Source organism: Centrocercus urophasianus, unplaced genomic scaffold, assembly GCF_019232065.1.
Source record: "Centrocercus urophasianus isolate 14NV4802_14NV808 unplaced genomic scaffold, USGS_Curo_1.0 seq_10, whole genome shotgun sequence".
NCBI classification, from domain to species: domain Eukaryota; kingdom Metazoa; phylum Chordata; class Aves; order Galliformes; family Phasianidae; genus Centrocercus; species Centrocercus urophasianus.
In genome coordinates, this window is record NW_024884142.1 from 38861914 (window position 1) to 38881969 (window position 20056).

At 37.0% G+C, this 20056-nt stretch overlaps 1 protein-coding gene across 2 annotated transcripts in view; it reads right to left on the minus strand.

Annotated features, from left to right (window-relative positions):
• LAMA4 (laminin subunit alpha 4) overlaps positions 1 to 20056 on the minus strand; it is a 93548-nt gene that overhangs the window by 19395 nt on the left and 54097 nt on the right. The window contains exons 13-24 of one of the 2 annotated variants that reach the window (XM_042821559.1): positions 17864 to 18012; positions 15643 to 15784; positions 14522 to 14618; positions 13839 to 13955; positions 12654 to 12839; positions 9366 to 9505; positions 7970 to 8143; positions 6677 to 6819; positions 6101 to 6263; positions 4367 to 4500; positions 3112 to 3283; positions 984 to 1115 (exon numbers count right to left, since the gene is read on the minus strand). In XM_042821559.1, the coding sequence (XP_042677493.1) occupies positions 984 to 1115; positions 3112 to 3283; positions 4367 to 4500; positions 6101 to 6263; positions 6677 to 6819; positions 7970 to 8143; positions 9366 to 9505; positions 12654 to 12839; positions 13839 to 13955; positions 14522 to 14618; positions 15643 to 15784; positions 17864 to 18012 (1749 nt within the window). Of the gene's footprint in view, positions 1 to 983; positions 1116 to 3111; positions 3284 to 4366; positions 4501 to 6100; positions 6264 to 6676; positions 6820 to 7969; positions 8144 to 9365; positions 9506 to 12653; positions 12840 to 13835; positions 13956 to 14521; positions 14619 to 15642; positions 15785 to 17863; positions 18013 to 20056 lie in introns of both variants that reach the window. The other variant, XM_042821551.1, reaches the window with a different exon arrangement.

Sequence of the window (20056 nt, forward strand, 5' to 3'; positions counted from 1 at the left end):
TGTTTGAACAGTTATTCTCATTTATCAAAAAAGTTGTTTGTAAAATAGGATAGGCTGTCAATTCTAATAGGGAACTTGTTTTGATGTCATCTAATTCTCTAATTCTTGAAGAAAACAGGATACTTTGCTTAAATTCATACAAAACTACCCCCATACCAAATTCTACTCTGCACAAAGCAGATAAACTCAATCAGCTTTGCATTGCTTTCTTGATTTCTACAAGAAATTAGGGCAGATTTCTACAAACCTCACTGCACTGTCAAAGCATAAAAGGCATATATTTTCCCTGCTTAAAAAGCTTGAGCAGAACAGTAGCTGTTGCTGCAGTTTGAATTTACATTGAATCACATTTACAACAAGCCACTAGGGGGAATTTGCTATTGCTCCTGCCACTGTCACAGTTACAGTGGCTTAAAGCAAAATCTCTTAAAACTAGTACACCTTGGTGTTTATGATCTGCCTAAATCCCTAAAATACTATCCGTATATAAAAGATTGTTACCTTAATAATTCTTACTTTGAATGAAATGGAAAATACAATACCTCTTGTAACACAATGCATAACAACTAAGGCAGTCAAGTTAACAACATGCCATGTTTTTAGTTCAGGAGCACTGTATATTTGAAGTATGTAATTATCACTGCAATAATTTCAATCTGAATTCTAATACTTTCTTCTTCTTCTTCTTTTTTTTTTTTTTTCCACATGAAAAGTCCTGTTCTTGTCTATCAGTATGCAGAATCTATTCATAAGCACTGTTTTACCAGGACTCTTGAAGAGACCCTCATGAACTGGCTCAGTGCTGGCAGGAATGATGTGCTCTTTCGCATGTGAGGTATGTGTCTACTCTTCTCTTCTGCCCTCTTGTGCATCACTACCTGCCTTCTCATCCTTTTCCTCTTCTAATTGGAGCAAATTGTGCCTGCTTTGGAGCTGCTGGGATAGTTAATTACATGGCTGTGACTGTAACCCCATATCTCTACCTCATGAAATTTAGCATCATTAATCTGAGCCTTCTTCATGGAGTCCTCTAGCAGCACTGGGCCGGTGCTGAAGCCAAAGTCATAGCGGAGGTACAGGAATCCATTGTGCATCTCTAGACTGAAGAACATACTCTATATAAAACAAACAAGCACACAAAAGAAAACAGTCAGGAAAACAATATGATTGTGTTCAAGAATTAAAAAAAATGAACAGTGTAATGAGACCAACTGACATTGTGAACATCAGACTACTCAGAAAAGGTCATATCTTTCCAAAACTAGAGCAGAGCTTCTGGATTAATTCATAATATATGCATATGTAGACACATAATTGCTTGATAAACACCACGTATTTGAAGGCTTGGTGAAATGCTTTTCTGGAGAAACTGAATTTAGTAGAACAGGTATGTCAATATTCTTCACCAGCAAAGTATTTGTAATGTGGACACATCTATTTTCTGTCAAAGTAATAGCACATGCCCCAAGGAAAGATACTATCTTGGTAAAAACAATGATGTGCTAGAATAGTTGGGGCTGCATCAGCAGCTTCTGTCAAGATGCCTAAAATAGCACAGCATTATTTCTTTTCACAGCCCCGATCACTGTATTTGCTGAAGGCTGAGCAATAGGTGGAGTGTATTTGCTGTATATTTGGTTTCTAGATTTCCTGACTATTCCTACTTTTTGGTTTGGATTCTCTTCAGTGGTTGAATGTCCTAGATTTTATAAACAGAAACTCTACTCCAGGAAAACTCTGGGGAGGGCTTGAAATGAAGATCTATAGTACAGACTTTGTCTCCTTCTGAATCTGAACATAAAAAAGCAGACAGTTTACAGAACTGTAGATCTGGGTTAATGCTTTTAATGCTACTGTTTGTATTCTCTTTAGCGTGCATGCTGTTCCCATACTTAATGGAGACATGGGAACAATAATACTCTTAAAACAACTACAGGCCATGGACTTAATGTCTCTGACACAAATTATTCCACACTCAGAAGTCATTACTTGAAGTAATAAAAGTAAGTCTTAATCTAGTGCTTTTAAATGAAAATGCAGCTTGGGTTTGTTTTGAAAACTTTAAACTTGAAAATTAAGCAAGGATTACATTTATAATAATTATGATCTGTCCTTGCAGAATGGAATAATGGGGCAGTTTACACAGTCTTTCTAAAAGTGTTTGTGAGCAGGCACGGTCTTCCATAGATCACAGTTTTCACTGTAACATACAAAGTGCACGTGTCCAACAAATCTCCATGCATTTTTTGCTCAGAAGATCTGCAGTTGAGGCAGTAAAGCTTTGACCAGTCTAGATTCTCCTGAAAGCAAAGGTCAGTGGTGGCTTGCTGTGCTGCAGAGCAAATCTCTCTCCACAACTCTACTGTGCAAGTTAAGATGAAAAATAAAAAGTAACTCTGTTAGGAGGGTGGATTTGTTGCCTTCCAAATACTCACGCTGGTGTGCAGACCAGTGTGTGTCTGTGGTATGCATTAACATAGTACATTGTTTTCTGTGGCTTTATCAACCTGTAATCCACAAAGAACTTTGGAGACTGATGTGGAGATGCCAGAAGACAAATAAAAAATCTGAGCTTGTCTTCAGGGGATATTTGTATGTAGTCTTCTTTCTTTAAACCATTTCAGAGTTTGCATCACCATCAAACATCTGAAAAGCTGGCAACATCTGGATCTAGCTAATTTTTTTGTGTTACTTTCTATATTCAGTACCTAAATAACTATTTAGCTCTAGCACTCCCTGAGATACAGCTATAAAGTGGCAGCTACCGCAAAATGACTGTTCTATAGGAGCTACTTCACAGAATTTTTCTATAGATTTGAATGTACATTCACATTTAAACAAAGGTACAACTCCTGATCTTAAGTGGTGTATCATCACAGGGTCATCACAGTGGCATTACCACTCAAAAGTCCTAAATATCTGTGGATGAGAGCAGAGTTCAGCTCTCATAAGCATCTGCCAGTTCTCTCCCAATGTATGTATGTACCAGATAAGCACAAAGGTATTAGCTCTTTCCAGAATTAAAATATTTTGTATTTCCCATGATATTGCAAGTACTGGAGAACTTGTGATATTCATGGCTAAAGGGCACCAGAAGAATTTGATACTCACTCCATTAACCATCAGCAGGATCAATCCATTGTCTGTAGGTGTTCGAACTTCTATGTCAAAACGTGTCACCTGGCTGAATCTTCCCCTCCTCTCAATATTTCTTGCCACGGCATAGCCAGAACCATCAAAGAAGTAACTCACAGCTCGACTCTGAGTGAAAGCCAACTTATTTCTATGAAAAAACAATCAGGGAAGCAAAAATTGGCAGCATCAGCACTATGGTCCCCGTTTTCATTTGGAAATTTAAGGGCCTTTGTAAATTAAAGTACTTTCTTGAAATTATTATTCTGAACCGATGCTTTCTCCTGGAAGTGATGAGACTGGTGACTTTTTCTTTCAAATTCTTTCTGGGAATTTTTTTCTGAAATGTATAGATTTGAAGGTGCATCTAACTCCTTTGTCATCAGATTATGCTTTCATTCTATGCTGTTTGTAAAGGACAGGACAATTTTTTGCTGATCCTCACATGGGTAATGACACTTAATGAAATTATTTTAAGGATATACATATGTTTTTATTAAGAGGTTGCTTGGTTTGTGCAGAAATCCATTTGAATTCTCCATGGCCTTTAACTGAGAATGTGCCCCTCTGGAGAGGAATGGGCCACATGCACTGACATGGAGGGCAGCAGCTCTCAGCTCCTGGTTCCCTCTGCAGTTCCCTTGAAGTGAAAGCTACAAGTTTCTCTCCAGTTTTATTGTGTTGTATGAACAAAATGCTCACTCACGCCTGTGCCAAACAAATGCTGTGGCAAATGTTCCCTTCGACTTTAAGGACCGTATTTCCCAATGTGTGTGTGACTTATCTGGGGGATTTGTACTGGGGGTTTCAGAGCATATGGCTGAAAGGTAACTTCTGTACTGACTTCGTTAGCTGGGTGTGGGAGTGCACTCAAGTTTACCAGGCCTGCTGGAGCTAACTGGTTGTGGCCGTATCACTTACAGGGAAGGGATTTAAGGCAGGAGAAACCCTGATCTTGGCAAGTAGTCCAGGGAAAGTGGGAGTGTAGCTCCTGCCTCATGGAGCTGAAACACTCCCTTCACACTTCCATTTCCAAGGCAGGAACAAGATTCTGAGAGAATTAATGGAGAGAAAATATCTAAGTTCAGCTTCTTGACACAACTAGGAATTAACAGTGGCAAAGTTCCTTCTGGACAACTCGGCATCACCTTCCCATCTGTCTTCTGAAACAGATTGGAACTATCAGGAGAGGCACTTCGTGCAAACGAGGAGTGATGGCGGGACTGTCACCTACCTGGCACAAGGTGGCGATGTGGCGGTGTCGATGTTGTAGGCGTGCTTGAAGTTGTACAGGCTGATCACATCGTCGTTCAGGGTAGCCAGTTCCAGGCAGCCGATGAAGCCAGGCAAGTCTAAGCTGGGAGGGAGCTGTGGAGAAAGAGAGAAGTAAAAGGACACATGCCTTATTTGGGTTATCACGAAAGCATTTCTGTCTGGGATCGGCTTTTTCTCTGTACTCCTCATATTGTGAAAAAATGGGATATTGCTGCCTTTGAACAGTCATTGCAGTCCTTATCATGATACAGCCACTAGCCATAATATTCCACACATGAAAAAAAGAGGAAATGGAGCATAAAGATGTCCTCACAGAGAGAAGATTGGGGCAGATGAGGCAAGGACTTTTTTTGTAGTTCGGTAGTTTTGAAGGGAGTGCACTTGAAAAAAGGAAGAGTTAGGATGTGACTTATCCCAAATCTTGCTTGAAGTACTTGAATCTCTCAAAAGATATTTCACGTCTAAGGTATAGACATTCTTTATTCCTTGAAAAATAATTTCCTACCATGACAAGAGAAAGAATGAAAGAGCACTTTAAACTCAGGATACTTGGATTCAAAGACTGTACCAGTGTCTAAGCCTCAGTAAGTATTATTTCAAACAGTTAACAGGATGTAGATATAGAAACTCCTTCTTTTAACAAAGGTCACTGCAAATGAAATTTAAATTGCCACAGTAGTGAAAGATACAAAAGAATAAAGCTGGTAGCATTAGTGAATAATTCTTTTAATATTAAAATACTCTGCTCTGTGGAACAGGTGTGATATTAATAACACCTCTTGCACTTCAGAGACTGATCACTGATGGCAACTTTCATTCGGCTTCTCATTATTTCCATTTTGCTTACAGTATAATAGTAACAGTAATGCAGCAATGCAGAACATAGCTGTAAGAGAAAGTGAGATTCTCATCTGCAGCACAGAACCTGTATCTTGTTTCTTTTTTTTTTTTTTTTGTTTCTTCTACTATTCTATTTAATTATTTTAAGTATGAGATATCCAGTGGTTATGTGATACATTTTCTATTAATGAGATCATTCGTAACATTTTCTAAATCCAGAAAGTTGCCTTACAGAGACGGGTAAATGAGGTGCTAGCTCATCCTGACTGTGATGAGGTGGGTGCAATCCTTTAAAATCCAGGCAGAAGCATCCCCCTCCTGCAAGTCCTCAGGTACGTATAGCACAGACAAGTCTTCATGTCATTGCAAGGCTGGATTTAAACCACTGATAATTTAAATTTGAACAAATCAGTTCATCAGAAGTTTGCTACACCATGCTAGTATTAATGGTATTTTACCTTTCATTTTTGTAACAGTTGTGAAAGAAAAGTTGTTAAGTACCAAAGCTCTATCAGCATTTGAAAAAAATGAGTAGCCTGCAAACCAGGTAGCCCTTCTGAGCTGGGATACCAGGCCTTAATTTATGCAATTTAATTTTAAAAAAAATCACTTTTATTATTACTTTTCAGAAAACATTACTGATAGCTAATAGGAATCTGCACATCCTCTGTATGACATGATATGCTGGAGAAACTAGTAGCTTTTGCTGTAGATAGAAGAGATAGTCCTAAGATTATAAATGACTAAATAAGGACATTTCATTTTTTTAGCCATTTTTGTGTTAAAAAGGGAAGCTCAGCAAGATGGGTTTGTATTATTTAAGGTCTGAATATAAAGTATTTATCTGACTAACCTTGAAGTCTGGAGGTGCTCCACCAACGTAGAAAACAGTATTTTCAGGTTCCAAATTCAGGAGAGAGCTAGGACCAAGAGTCTCTCCTGTTTTGATGAATTTTTCTTCTGATGTGCTGCTAAGACTTGGTATAGTTAAAAACATTTTGCCATGTCTTCCAATCCTGCAGAAGGAAATTGTAAGAGAAGAGAGTTTTGTGTTTGCTAGATTTAAAAAAAAAAAATAAATGCAGAAAGCCACAGACAACAGCAGGAAGCCTCCAGCTCCAGAAAGGTGTTTTTTTTTTTTTTTTTTTTTTTTTTTTTTCTTCCCCTCATTAGAAGACTGGTATTCTACAGGGAAAAAAACAGAAAAATTACAGACACTTTCCCTTCCCCTTCATATGTCCCCATGGTCCTGGCTCTCTAGAAGCAAAACAAATTTCCATTTATTTCAGCAGGGATAGAACCAGACACTTAAGATTACTAATGAGCAATTCTGGGACAGCCTTTTCTGGTTATTTATTTATTTGTTTGTTTGTTTGTTTCCTCTCTTTGAAGCTGTTTGAATGTGGTGAAATGTACATTGTCTGTTTACCTTTCAATTTTGATGATGCTGAAGTAAGAAGGCCAGGTGCTGACTGGCTTGGAGTCCAGAGGTATTTCCACATCTTGGTCTCCCAGGTTATAAATGTAGACAAGGTTGTCATTTTTAATTGCCAGTCCCATGTAATTTTTAACCTAAAACATCAGTGGAGAAGGATGTCAGAGCTGCAACATCAAAACAGATTTTTTGCAGAGCACTGGTAAAGTATTGGGCTATGTAAAACAAAGTGAAGGCTTTAAAAAGTAAGGTTTCGTACATATTCTATTAAAATAATATATACATTATATAATTTATATTTGTAATTTTACGTATTAGATTTATATTTTATATATTATATAAATATAATTGAAAATCTTAACTCTCTAATTAGTTTCCTTCACTGGACAGAAAAAAACCTCTGATGTTTTATCCATTTTTAATCAAGAAAATACAAGGTCATAAGATTTTTACTGACTGTAAATTGGTCATGTTTAATGAGAAGCTACTTATCAGTATTTACTGTGCAAAGGTGTTAAATATTTGAAGAAGAAAAATTTGTTTGAAGCCTAGGTACTATGATGCAAATAGTTCTCTTACCAGGAGGGGTTTCTCTTAATTTATATTCAGTAGGTATTCGTTTTAGAAAAGTTTAAAAAGAAAAGCATGCTGTTTTACCCTTCTCAGCTAAGACCTTGTCAGGATTCTATTTGGCTTGTGAGATGCAATTTTTCTTCTTTCAGGAATCACAATTTAATGAGCAACTCTTTCACAGCACTTGCAGGTAGCGAGAGCATATGCCATTTCTAAGTATTTCAAAGCAGTGAAGTACAGGTGTACAGCAGCACCACAAGCCTCAGGCAAAGAGACTTCTCAGCTTATGGACTTCTGGCCTTGAAAGTTTGGAATTGTCACCCTCAGCAACATAAACCTGGTTAAATTTTGGCCCATAAAAAAAGCAATACGAGTAATGGTAGCTGCTCAGTACCGGCAGTTCAAATGGGCAAGTGAAGCTCCCAGCAGTGGCAAACACAAAAGCATGCTGCGTAGGCAGCCCAATTTGCCTGTTGGAGAGAATCCTTCATTGCTTGCAGTAAGAAGTTTCAGGGACAGGCGTGCTGGGGTGCTGGCAGTCCTTGCACTTTGCTTTGCGCTAAGTCAGTGGCAGTTTTTAAATCAGCTGACAATAGATACCTTGTATTTTGTGAAATGGAGAAAAAGTGAGAGGAATAAACAAGGGCAAATGAACTTCAAACATATTGCAACATTTTTTTATACGTATAAAAATTAACTGGGCTATTCTCTTACATTTTTGTTTCCAAGGTAAAAAATGAATCTGTCTGGAGATGCTGCCAGTTGTGGGTTGTCTTTCTGAAGCTTTATATACAAGCTCATGGAAGTGAAAGACTTCAGTTCCTCCACGTTGATCTTTGGATTGACTTCAACAGCTGATTCGCCTCCAAACATCATAGAAACCTGGACCTGCAGTTGCAAGTGCACTAAGTGAGACATTATTGCTGCCTGTAGACATTGCTTGAGGTAAATGTGCAAGAAATCTTGGTCAGTAGCCTCTCTTACTACTAGAATAAAATCAGAACCTATATAGGTGCTATTCAGAATTTTATGTTTATAACAATCACTTATGGAAGATGCTTTAAAGAGAAGATAGTAAATTAAACTCCTCGTTAACTATGCTTAAGAATATTAATATTAAATTAGAATATGTTTAAGAACATTCTTAATGTAATTTAAATTTCAGTGGGACATTGTTGTGTGCTTAGTTGAATTAGGGCTACATTGCAAGGTACAGACTATAATGAAGTTCCTACAGGGCTATAAAACTTCTACCTGTAATTTTTCTTTGCATTGAGAGTACTATGGCCAATTTTCTGTTTATGAGTAATCCTGTTTTATTATTGAAGTTACAGTGACATATAGAAGATGCTAATCAAATTTTAAAACATTTTAGTTCAAAATGAACTATGAACTTCAACATAAATGCAGTAATGTTTTCAAGTTTAAGCAATATATTCCTGAATGATGAAAGACCTTTAAAGAAAAGCCAAACATTTCCCAGGTACTCACGTACTAGATGAATTTTGCCTTTTTTTTTTAAAAAAAAAAAAAAAAGGAATGTACATGAATAGCATTGTGAGCACGTAATAATGAACTGAATTTTTGATTTTTGTGAATTAACTCAAATATATTGTTTTAATTTTTGACCTCAGCGTTCTTGTTACAGAAAAATCCTTCATAATTAATGGATGAAAATGAAAGCGTTTTTCTCTATTAAATATGCATGAGTTAAAGATTCTCCTACTCTGCAGAAAATTAATTCACAAGAAAAAAAGGAAGACTCTCAACCGAGGAGAGTTTGTGTTATGTTGCCATAATTATTCCTGCATCTAACGAATATTGCCAGTTGAGTTTTACCTGTAAACAGTGGCCATCATTAACTCTGTGCCTATCACTTAACTAACGTTGCTACCCCATTAGAAACAGTCTGCAGTGAACACTATGGTAATGTTAACTGCTTGTAAATATGAATTGCAAATATTTTACTGACTTTCACGTATTTTGTTTATGTAGTTGGGAGGAGATTTCAAGGTTCAGTCTTCAGACATAGCCCAAGAAAATAAAGCTCCTGGGAAGATGTATATGATAATTAGCACTATTAACCAAATACCCCATCTCAAAGTTTTACCTTGCTCGCCACACTCCTGGTTTGGGCAATCAAGTCTCTAATCCGCTGAATGCTGGAAGAAATATTGTTTGCTGGTGCCTTCTGTTCTACTTTGCGCAGTTTATCCAGGAGTTGAGGGAAGACTTCCGTAAGCTTCTTCACTGCAGTTAGAAAAGAAGTGACAGCTTGTTTTCTTCCTCTTTGCAACACCAGTTTTGCACTAGGAAAATTGCTCCTTGCAGTCTTCAACCAGCCCACCTCCTTGTACTTTCAGAACAAGTCCTAGGTGTGGTGTGTGAGAACCACTGATTTCAGAAAGGTTAGATATCTAGTATGCACAAAAGTGTTTGGAAGAAAAATTTTATTTTTTGCCTTGCACAAACGCAGCTACTTTTTTCATGGGACTTCTAATAACCACTAGAAGTTGTACCTATGTACCATTTTTCTAAAGGAGCTTTGTAAATGTTAATCATTTTAACCTTTTCATCTTCCTTCAAGGCAGATAAATGTTAAACCCGATCTTACAGATATGGCAACTGGAGCAGAAGGATTAGTTGTTTGGCATCTTACTCAAGATCTGTGGCTGACCTGGGAATTTCAGAGAGGCTCATGAGCTTTTCAGATTCAGTTTAGAAGAGCTGAACAGGCTGCTTTCCTCTGCTCTCAGCTGTGCATTTCTCCACCCACATAGAAGCAACAGCTGTGGAGTGATGTAGTAGCCCACTGTGCTAACAGAAACATTGCTGCTTTCAGCCTGTGGTAAAAGCTTTGTGCTGTACAATGGCAGAGAAGCTCAGAAGATGATGAATGTGCACCTAAACTGTACTTACTATCTGTCACAGACTCCTCAGCTTTCCTGTCTGTGTATGACAAGGTCATGAATCACAGTCCTGTGCTTCTAGTCTTTTGCTGCAGTATCTCTTGGTATGTGTGGGAGAAGGATGGTGGTCAAAGGGAAATGTGTCTGCTTTAATGTGTTCAAAGGCAGAAAGATAAGCAGAGAAATTACAGAGAAAGGAAAAGAACTACTCCTAATGATAATCCAGTTTTGTCACATCAGATTCCACTGACATGCTGCCCTTTGAAGGATATTTACACATCACATCATTTTGCATCTCTAATTAAGTATAGGTGTAAGTAGCTGAGTATAATTAAATGTGATTTTAGCCACAAGCTTCATGCATACAAGCAAGATCCAGTAGTCATAGTTAATTTTTAATGACATGGATTCACTGCAAAGGTTAAGATCTGATTTGTCAGGTTTTTAGTTATGTTTTAAGGGTTATCAACTTGCATCCACTTGTTCTTGTGTTCCTCTCCTTGTATTTTTACTCTTGTCTGAAAAGATAGGGATACAGGTAGAGAACCTAATCTTCAGCTGTACTATCATTATAAAGAAGGGAAAAAAATTCTATTCTGTGCTCTCCGTTCCATGCTGACTACAGACTGAAGCAGCTCTCAGCTTCACTCAGAGTAGCACAGAGTATCAGAAGATCCCATGGAGTCCCATACAGCCTGCTTCTCTCTGGGTAGAGTAGAAAGCTGTATTTGCCACAACCTTGCTCTCCCTCTGCTTGGCTCTTTTCACTTGTGTTTTTCCTCCAAGTTCATTACAGGAGTGAGCTGTGAGGAACTCTAGGTTCTCCAGTTATTTTCCTTAAGTCCTGAAAGACCTTATATGCTATATAGAATAATATATTGCATGTAAGCCTTACAGTATACAAAAAGTGCCATTTTTTCAACAAGTCCTCAACGAAGCACACTGAATTAACGTAACACATTATTTCCAGACTGCATTAAGTATTCTATTTAAAAAAACAACAAAACAACGCAACAGTATACTAATTCTCTTGCAGAAAGTTTGCTCTGCCTTTTGAAATGAAGCGTATCACAATAATCACTTAGAAAAAAAAGTCCTCTCTACTGTTAAAAAATTCCAAGCTCAGAAAGTGATACAGCAAATTTTAAGCATCCCTTTTTTGTTGTTGATTGTTTTGTTTTAAACCACCAACTGAATTGTAACTGTATTTGATCAGATATCTTGAAAAACTGGCTTTTTGTCTTTTGAAATTTAGATGCGAAGATAGAAACACAGCTGTGATATGAAAGCTCCTAACTGTCATCTGTTACTCCTAGTAAAATCTTGCCATAAACCTCTTCTTTTTATCCTTTATATGGCATTCTTCAACAAAGAAGAATGATGATTTTTTAGTCTTTGGAATAAAAGTAATAATGAGTCTTTCCTACTCACACAACACTAAAAAAAAGGACAGAGAACAAACTGTCAAGTAGGAAATATCTTGACTGTAACCTTCCAGATACTTTCTCTTTTATTGTTTTCTTTCCCAAACTACACTTCATCCTCTGCTGAAAATCATCAATTCCCTGCACAATGGCAACATGTTAAGTCTTCTCAAACACCACAGCCATGACATGTTCTTACCCTTCCAAAAATGCCATGCAAGCTTCAGTCAAGGGCAGTTTGGGCAGATCAGCTTAGAGGCTTTCTCTGCTGTGGCAGTTACTGGTATGACGGTGCAGGCACCTGGCTGAACATAATTCAATACTTCTTCTTGGGCTTTGATGGACATTCCTGTTTCCAGGATGCACACAACTGATCTGAAAGCGCTCTGCTGCCCTCAGACAACTCAACATCTGTCTTACCAGGCTGTGAATCACAGCCACATCTAACTGGAGCAGTTCCAGTGCAGTCTCCTTTGTTGTTGGTACTCTCCATTCTTCCTAACAAACCCTCACATTTGTTCTCTATTCTTCCTCCTTGCCCTTCCTAATAAAAGTGAAATTGATGTAATGTTTACAAGCTTTTCTAGCAATCATCCTGCTTAAATATTGTATTTCCTCCTTATTCCTCTTTGACTCCTTTGCTTATCAAATCAGGGACCTTTTCAACTCTATGTTTGTACCACTGAGGATAGAACAGCTCTGTTTTTAAGTGCCTCCCAATGTTACAAAAACAATAGCTGAACTATGTATCATAATGAAAAGTATGTAAATAATCTGTCCACAATTCAGTGTGACCTTGGTACCCTAATAAAACTGACTTAGAAGTCAATATGACTTCAGCCCTTAAGTGTTTAAGTCATTTTTAGAAACACTCATGTATCCAGAAGTTTTAAAGAGGAGTCAAGCCTCATGGCAAATGCTACTTTTTACAATATTTTCCTATAGATAAAATTCCATAAGATTATAAGCAATGAAAATGCAGTGTAAACAATTTGCACAGCATGATGCTGCAATGATTCCCTTCCTTTTTAATACTACAGAATAGCAAAACTCAGGCTGCTGTACCTGCATCTCCAGCTGAGTGCACAGCGCTGTCGTATGCAGCTGAATCGTGCTGGAAGTTTTGCAGGTTCTGAGACCACAACCTCACATTCTCATCCATGGGAGTTGTAGCCTGTGTTACTGTCACAGTAGTGCTAACAGCCTCTGCAGTCTTCTGTTTAGCTTGCTCCAAGCGCTGTCTGGCCTCCACTACATAATAAATAAGGGACGAGAGGAAATGAACATTGACAAAGTTTCAAATGAGCTGTTGCCTGTACTTTAAAAGTGATGAGATTAAGAGGATTTTAGCTTTTGCAGAGTGGAGATCCAACCTTGCTTATTTGGTCTTCTCTTTGTTTCCACAAGGAATACTCAAAAGTCCTAGTGGGTGGTCTACCGTTATATTAATTCTTTAAATATAACAAATCCTTATTTCCTCATAGTTTGTATTGATAAAATTTTTCAGTATCCTCAGTTTTTGAAAGTTGTTGCATAGTCCAAGGATATTCTGATTTTCTTTGTGTTTTAAAAGAAAATTTACGTAAAGACTAAATATTTTTCATGAAAGTTACTTTCCATGCAGAGAAATCCAAGGCACTAAAATGCTTTTGTTATTCCACATCCAGTTTTTGTTTTTGTTTTTTCTTTTTGAGTTACCAAGGAATGTATTTCCAAAATCATGGCATTTTGCATATGATATCTTAGTAGTAAAAAGCAAGTATAGGAATTAATGGAGAATTTTGAATATGTCAACTTTGGACATCTTTGGGTACGAGCTGGATGCTCTATGATGTCTGTTTTCTGAGAAAATAAAGTGAGATTTTGTCAGTCAAGACTGCCAGTAATTAATCTCCCAAATACTCTGTATGTGATTATATGAGAATTAGATTTTGACAATCAATAGAGTAAATTCACAGATTTGTAAATTCTCCAAAGCCCTGAAAAAATCAAGAGTTAAATGGGAGAAGACAATTGTAGGAAGCAGGATCAAAACAAATGTTAGTACTTTCTGATGGAAAAAATGCATAATTTTATCATGAATACATTAAAGATGGATTGATATTAATTATGTCTTGTCATTTCCATCAAATTTGTTTGAGCCTTCCTGGAACTGAAATCTTAATATCAACTTCATAGGCCATATGCAAAGATAAAATGCGGTGCAAAGCATTTGAAGGCAAAGAATCATAAAATGAGATTTCTTACAACCTAGTTCTGCTGATTGCATTTTTGTGATGGCTCTCATCAGTTTGCTTTGCACAGCATGCATTCGTGCCGCAGTGCCATTGACATGGCGGCTGGTGTCTGCAACGGTTAAATCATTACCTGTGGGGAGAAATTAGGAGATATGACTGAATGATATCAAAGGAGCATTTTAAAATGATAAATTTTCTCCTACTGAGGTATGTTATTAAGCCTTTAGTGTACCATAGGTAGTATGCTAAGACATTTTTTAGCATCGGCTACAGTAGCACTCTTGACTTTATATAATCTAAAGTCATAAGCAACCTTGATGCTCATAGCCATTAATTGCCTTAACTCAGTCAGTGCCAACTCTCACTGTGTTTTCCAATTCCAAGTTTACACAGGAGAAAGTCTAAGAAACTTAAAATGTCCTGAAAAATTGAAGAGGTCATTTCCATAATCTTAGTACTATCATTCATTTTCAGTGAAAAGAAAAAAAAAAAAAGTCAAAATCTTTTAACATTTATTATTATCCAACACTGAAGAAATCCAGATTCCTGAATACTTAAACTGTTGTGAATTGATTTCAGTCAGCTACTTAACTGAGTATATTTACATGTGAAAAACTATTTATGGGTGCAGATATTTAAACAGTGGATATATTTCAAACGGTCCTTTTGTAAATGAAATAAACTTTGTGTATTTACTGTAAGCTGCTGTCTGTTGTAGCTCCATGGCTCGCCTGAGAAGTTCTTCACTTTTACCTCTATGGTAAGTGATCTGAGTATCAATTCCAACTGCAGCCTGCAAGTGTATTTCAAAAAAGAAAGTCAAAATAATGTTTACCAAATGTTTCCTTTTGAAGTGTATAATTCTAGACAATGTATTTCTTGATATAAATGTAACTTCAAAGTCAACAGCAGTTCCATTTTTCTTGTTAGTATTTAAGATTGGCAACTGGAATACAAAAGGAAGATTGAAAGTAAAATTTCCTATAGGCTGTAATAAAAGCTTAGAGAAACGTACTTTTCAGAGAGCAATAAAGGATAACTAAGATGCAGAAAACAGAGAACTCCTCTTAATTTATCAGCTCTAATATACCAACTTGGTATTCATTCTGCATGTTAGTTAGGCATCGTGTTTGTTTCCACTGTCAGTTCTATCAGGTGATGAACGTGTGCTGTGTGGGGAACTGTTCCCAGTCCCCATTAACATACTGTAAGCAGAGGACAGGACTCAAAAGCCCTAGGGATCTAATCCCTGCAATCCAACCAGTTCCTCTTTCTATCCCACTAATAAATTGCTACTAAAGTCTTTTAAAATTATAAACGTAAAAAAGGAAATAAAATATTTTAGAACAGTAAGGCCCAAGACAAAACTAGCATCCTCATTAAAGCAGTGAGCATACAAGTGGGTTATTTGCCTCATTTTAACTTTCTATGAGAAACAGCGATGATCCTGTCACTGATCCTTTCCTTCCACCTGGTATTGTGTGGAAGAGGAGGACTCAAGCACCCATTCCTACAGAGCCAGGGAGTTGTCTGCACTTTTACAGGACTGTCTCAGGTTGAGTGACAGGACAAAGAAGCATCTCCCTGTACTCATTGACAGGAAGGCCCTATTGCTTCTTTGTAAATTACAGGGGAATGTAGACAGGCAGAATGGTTGACTACCTAGGATTTAATTCAGGAAATAACATATGAAGCAAACTGTGCAGTGAGAACTTTGATGCGGACAATGAAGCTAGATCTTGTTTTTTTTTCATACTTAGGTGTTCAAAGCCCCTGTAGCATTGCAAATAAATGCTGGTGTTATGACAACTACTTACATCATTGACCCGGTTTGTTGTGTTCAGTGCCAGTAAAGCAGCTTTATTAGCTTCTTCAATGTAACCAGCAATATTTTCATATACATTTGAAGCATTTATTGCCCTTTGTACCAATCCATTTGTATCAACACCATGTAAATTCCTGTTAAAAAGAGAATAAACAGAGGAAGAAACCAAACTGCATCAAATTAGTTTCAAATTGATTAGCTTTCTTAACATTCTATGAACCTTGACTATATAATTTTGCACATAAATATATTTTGGCCTGGAGTGTATTCCCTTCATTGGGTATGACCATCCATGCCAATCTAAAGCAGGAGAAAACTATGTGGATAGCAGGTACATCCCAAGGGTTTCCAACTTGCTAAAGCTCTGGGAATTTGGCCTTCACATCTATGTGAGCAGTAACAGGTAACTTCTAAGCTTTTATCTTTTAAAAAAATCTGGATAGGCATTTCATAAACAGACAGAATAACAGATCAGTGGGTTGTCCTTCTATGGAGATAACTCCTGGCTGTGAATGGAAAGAACTACGTGTACCAGTGATCAGGACAGCTGTATCAACAGACTGTTTATATGTTCCAAATGTAGATGGGAAAAGGGGGAGAATTAGATGAAGAACTATCCACTGGTCATGAAATTTTGCAAAAAGTTTGATTTCAGAAATATAATGTTGCCTTGCTGCCATGGTAGAACTCGATGTGCATATTAAGAGGCAAATGGTCTTCAGAGGAGATTCGAAACAGTTGGCTTAGGGCTGACCCTTCAATAATTGCTAACTTTGAGTAAGCATTATTTTCTATGTTTTTGTGATAAACAGAATTCAGAGAATATATTTATATAAATATTAGACATACATTTATATCTGCTTCTGTGCATTCACTTCAGTGTATTTGCACGCTGAAGGCATGACAATTTTCCAATTATCAGTAAGAATTTTCTGCTATATTCCCTCCAAATAAACTTCAACAACAAAAAAGCCTAACAAGTTTATAAAGGAAATCCATTAAAGAACAAACAACAACAACAACATAAAACAACCAATCAACTGAAAAACAACATAATGACTTGAAGATAGGCTAAATGTTTTAAAGGATTAAAGTTTCACTGCAGGACGATCTTCTCAAAAATTAAGAATCAGCACATTTCCATCTGGATATTTTGCAATTATTCCTGCTCATTTTATATTAAATTCTCGATATATTGGAGTTGGTAGTAATTTTAAGATTATTTTAGGAAAGGTTGAAGATTAGCCATGTGGGGTAGTTTCTTTCAAGTGATTCTACTACCCCCAGCTAGGCAATCTCAGACTGAACATATTGTTGACTTTCTAGGCTGTCTGTAGTTTGTGTAGCATTATAGAACAAGAGTTTCAGATATCAGCTTTGTACAGCTCTATAAAGGAAAGCCATCTGTTATTTTTTCACTGTTTAAATCTCCTATCCACTGTGTACTAATATTAAGAAACAACTGGTATTTAGATAATATGCTTGATGAGTAGTTATAACACTTTATCCTCTGAAAATGTATGTTCATTACTTAAGGTAGAATTTGGTGAAGCGTTTTCTTTAAAAAATCACTTGCAGCAGTGATTTTTTCATGTGTAGTACCAATTGCAAATAAAGTCATATTTTAAATCTGCTTAGAGTGACTTTTTAGTAAATTGAAGGAAAGTCTGTTTGCCAGCAAAATAGGAGGCCTTGCAGTAAACTTTTGGAATTACAGAGGTTGTTTCACTGAAGCACAATTTGCACTTTAAGATATATTCCACGTGTGAACCACTTCTTAAACAAAAACTATCACAAATCCCATTTTATGGCCCATACTACAAAAACATTTTTTAATATGAAATAACTCACTAACAAAAGCAGTATCTGCCAGCCCCATTTAATCTGCCTGTATTGTACTACTTCTCAGTAGTTTGCCTTTTCTATTCTCATATTATGGCAAGAGGAGAACGTGCCAAATTAGAAAGAGAAGAATATCACACAAGATACGTTTGTTTATGCTTTGAGAAGATGAATAGATTTTGTTTTGCTCAAATTCAGATTTTCTCTCTGGACCATGAAAGTTCTTTCCATACACGAGTTCCCAGCAATTTGTTTAATGCCTATTTACAGCCAGTGTATCTAATGTCACTGTGTTTATGCTTTTCTCAGTTCATTCAGCTGTTCAACAATTAGCACTTGTATGAACAGAGTCTGCTGAAGTTAAATTTTACCGGTCCAACTCATCAGCAAGTCTTCTTAGGTTATGTGCATGCTGCATAGCCTTTTCTTCCAGCTCATCATCGAACAGAGACAGATTGGCTATTTTTTCTTGCAATTCCTTTTTTGCTCCATCTATTTCTGCGTAGAACCCTGACACATTCTGAATAAATATGGAAGGAAGGAAAGAGTATGAAAATCGTAAAAAAAATCAGGTCTTTTAAAAAATTATTATGTTTTATTTTACCTTTTATGTTATAATGCATTTGTTTTCTTTTATATTTTTATCAGATAAAAGAGAGTAAAGGGTGTCTTATGAGTGTTGGTGAAGCAAGACAAATGCAGGAAGATAAAAATCAGCCAAAATTCAAGAAATCTCTTCAAAAGATATTATAGAGAGAATGAGAAATACAAAAGAGAGACAGTTGAGAGATGTATTGCCATCTGTTGTGTTTACTTTAGAACAGTGCCAATGGCATGCTTTTTTGTTGTGAAGCATGACTAGGTAGGTAGAATAATTAAACCAGATCTTTGCAAAATCCCCTTATTCTGACACCAAATTAGGAAACGGAAACCATGGTGTGTTTGCTTTATTTTTTATTTTTTATTTTTTATTTTTTTTTTTTAAACCTGCAGGCCAGAAATTAATTCTTGGGATTTCTAAACTACAAGCAAACTAAACAATGCTGGAGTGAGCTGGCTTACAAAGCATCCCATTAGTGCATGATCCCTGGCGCTGTTTTGGCCCTGGTCAGCTGCCACTCTTCCAAGCATACCTCCCTGGGGAATGAGGCAGTGCCTGTGCCCCAGGGGCAACGTGGAGGAGGCATGTTGTTGGAAAGGGACAGAGTTCAGCAATACAGATGTAAGCTGTGCCACACACAGCTGTGAGAATAGTCCCGGTCCCATTCTGTCGCCTTGCACAGAAATAGCTCTTAGAGCAGGAGGATATCTTGTATTTGTCTGATTTGCAGGAGTCTATCAGAAAACTAACATGTATGTGTGGGCAAAGGAGAAGTACGATCACTTTGCTTTAGCTATAGACGAAATATCTGTGTGAAGGCCCAAGTGGACATCTGTTCACCTTCTCTCTAGTACACAACTTTGGCAGCAAGTTTGATGATTATAACTGTGATTGTAAATACAGGAAAAAAGGATGAAACAAGGGAGAGAAAAAGGATGAATGAGTGAAGTACGAAGAATCTCACTGCTGGTGAGGATGGAAGTTACTATTCCCCTGCTATGCAACCATCCCCTATGGCAGATTTATCGTACCCTGAACGATAAAATGCAGAAATTTATTTTACACAAAACACATGAGAAAAAAATATCAAACTGACTGACTACCTTGGGATGGCTGTAATTAAAGAAGACTGTAGTCTTGTTGTTTTCTATAGTTAATTTTCCAAGAAAAAATGTTGACATTTGTTTTTGTGTTGCTCTGAACAACTGTGGCCAAAATAAATGTTTGTAGAGAATTTTCATTTGTCTTAACTATCAACAATTCTTATTATAAGAGAGGAAGAAAACCCAAAACAAACAGCTTTTGTAAAACAGCAAGGATTTTAGTTGGAAAAATCCTACTTCTATTTTCTTTGGGTTTTTGTTTTTTTTTTCATAGAAAGTTCAAAAACCATGGGAAAGTTTAATCTTCTAAAAATTTCCCACAACACCTTGTCTTATTCAGAGGACTGGATCCTAATCTATAGTTCCAAAAGAGAATGTCAAGATAATATCTTTTTATGTAAGAGAATGTCAAGATAATATCTTTATATATACAATTTACATTTTGACCATCATCGATTCTATGACTGGTTTTAAAACTGAGACATGGGAGCTGCCTTCTGTGCTCACTTGAAGGCATGAGAAAAGTACAGTATGCCACCAAAGCACCATTTGGCAGCCACTCATACTGAAATGACTGAGAACCCTGCAGCAAAATTCTTCAATTAGTTGTGCCTACAATAATGTGTATTTCTAATATATTATTTTTCCACGGCAGTAAAATGTTACAGCACTTTTCATCCAGGAGGAGTTATACTTTATTTTTTCATCAGTTTTTCATCATTGAAGCAGTCAAAAAGAAAAGAAAGGAGAGGGAGAGGGAGAGGGAGAGGGAGAGGCAAGGGAAGGCAAGGGAAGGCAAGGCAAGGCAAGGCTAGGCAAGGCAAGGCAAGGCAAGGCAAGGCAAGGCAAGGCAAGGCAAG